We start from the raw sequence: 1,966 nt of genomic DNA, 5'->3' as shown, positions 1-1,966 counted from the left end.
AGTAAAGTTTGAATATGGCACAACTACCAGCTTTAGGTGACTTGACAACAAATAATTATGTTACAATAATCCACTGTTTACTTAAATTGAATATTCTTCTGTCATTTACCCACACAGGCCAGTGGTAGTGTGGTTCCAGCCAAGAGATTTCATGTGGAGCGAGACTGTGAAGACTTCAGGAATGCCATATCTAGATGGGGTATGTTTTCTACTACTTGTGAATCTATTTGCCTGAAAATATATACTGTAAATGCAGAAACTCTCGCAGTGGTTTTATGTTTGTGGTTTTTGTGGTGGCCGCTTCACCAGTGACAAACTCAAAACCACCGCAAACATTTTCCATGCCCTACCTATACAACACCCCCTTCTCGCTACATGTACGCATTGTACATTGTAACAGATACGGCGAAGAAACACAAATACAAGACACAATTCTTTTGAGTTTGCATGCAATTTCTACAAATGACGATAATTGTCAATTCCTCAGGTGTTAGATGACCATATTTGAATGGTTGAATATGTAAGTGAGAGGACTGTTATTGAAAATTACGACTATCTGTAATCATCGTCCCTGTTGAATAAGTTTAGCTTGAATAAGTTTGGATGATTATGACACGATTGACGTGGGCAAGGCTGCAGATATATATTCTTAAGCAATAATTATGTTGGAGGGAACAGTGGCAGGTATACAACGGACTAGGTTTTTGACACAAAGAGAGACAGTGCACAGAGGACCTCACGAAGAAGACTGGATAGATATGTGTGTGTATGTGTGTGTGTGTGTGTGTGTGTGTGTGTGTGTGTGTGTGTGTGAAGGGCATGCTTTAGTGTATGTTTATGTCAATTTTAACGTCCATGCATGTATAATCCTCCTGTCTCGGTAGCCATCAAAAGGGACAAATTAGTAGTTTCAGAGCTAATGCCAAGCATAATTCAAGGGGGCCAATATCATTAGTACAGGACCTGGTGTTAAATAATTTTCTCCCAACACCTTTTGCAGGTACGGATGAAGAACCGCTCATCAAGTTGTTGTCATCCAGATCACATGACCAGAGACAGCAAGTTAAGAAGCAGTACAAGACAAAGTACAACAAGGTAAAATGTCGTGTGTGTTTACTGAGAAACTTACAGAAAACTTTCAATTCTTTGGGTGCAGCAACATTGTTACGTTTGTCATTTAATGAGAAGAACAAATAATTACAGAAGATTCTGCAGGTTTTGAGATTTCTTTAAATCTATTCTTGGAGATCTAAACAGATCCATTGCAGGTGCATGTTGCCATTTTCATTTGGTGCTTTGAACTATATTTTATGTATGTTCCCATTTCATCCCTCTAAAGGCGTATTACTGTTGGCCATTAGTGATGAAACTTTAGTCTAGTGGACTTGATATCTGGAATTTCAGGCTAGATGTTTTATCCTTGGGAAAGGCTCTTCACACGTCTTTTCTTACTCCACCTATTAGTGTAAAAATTCTGCTGGCCAGAGGAGATAAAATGTAGTGGAATAGGAGAATGCTGAGCTTGGCCTTCAAATACTGTTATAAAAAGACATTCTGGATATTAACAACCTGCTACCCCAGTTGCCTCAAAAAGGCAATGTGGACTACCTTCACAAATTACCTGTTTGAAAGGAATATTAAACATAGGAATTTTCTTTTACACAACCAGTTTTTCTCACCTGCTGACGTTTCGATGTCTGTCAGACATCTTCCTCTGAGTTTCTAACTGGAGTTCTGCTTCTCCCCGCTATATATAGCCGAGTGTTGGTGGCTAACTCCAGCTACAAGCTCTAATGAGGAAGTCTGATGGACTTTTAAACGTCAGTAGGTGCGTCAGACCGGTAGTGTAATACAAAATTTTTATGTTGAACCTTCATTATGTACTGCACCTCCTCGATGTTAGGCCGATTACCTTGTATATAATAGGTGTTGTTTACGACGATATCATTTCCACCCTCCCGCTCTC

The 1,966-nt window shown here is 39.4% G+C and overlaps 1 protein-coding gene across 1 annotated transcript in view; it reads left to right on the top strand.

The window, feature by feature from the left end:
* LOC118417714 (annexin A6-like) overlaps positions 1-1,966 on the top strand; it is a gene marked incomplete in the record, with an annotated part of 38,475 nt that overhangs the window by 29,566 nt on the left and 6,943 nt on the right. The window contains 2 exon segments of the mRNA XM_035823386.1: positions 118-199; positions 1,001-1,095. Of these exon segments, the coding sequence (XP_035679279.1) occupies positions 118-199; positions 1,001-1,095 (177 nt within the window).

Source organism: Branchiostoma floridae, chromosome 1 (genome assembly GCF_000003815.2).
Source record: "Branchiostoma floridae strain S238N-H82 chromosome 1, Bfl_VNyyK, whole genome shotgun sequence".
Classification (NCBI taxonomy): domain Eukaryota; kingdom Metazoa; phylum Chordata; class Leptocardii; order Amphioxiformes; family Branchiostomatidae; genus Branchiostoma; species Branchiostoma floridae.
The sequence above is the reverse complement of the archived record's forward strand: the minus strand, read 5'-3'. Positions and strand labels throughout refer to the sequence as shown.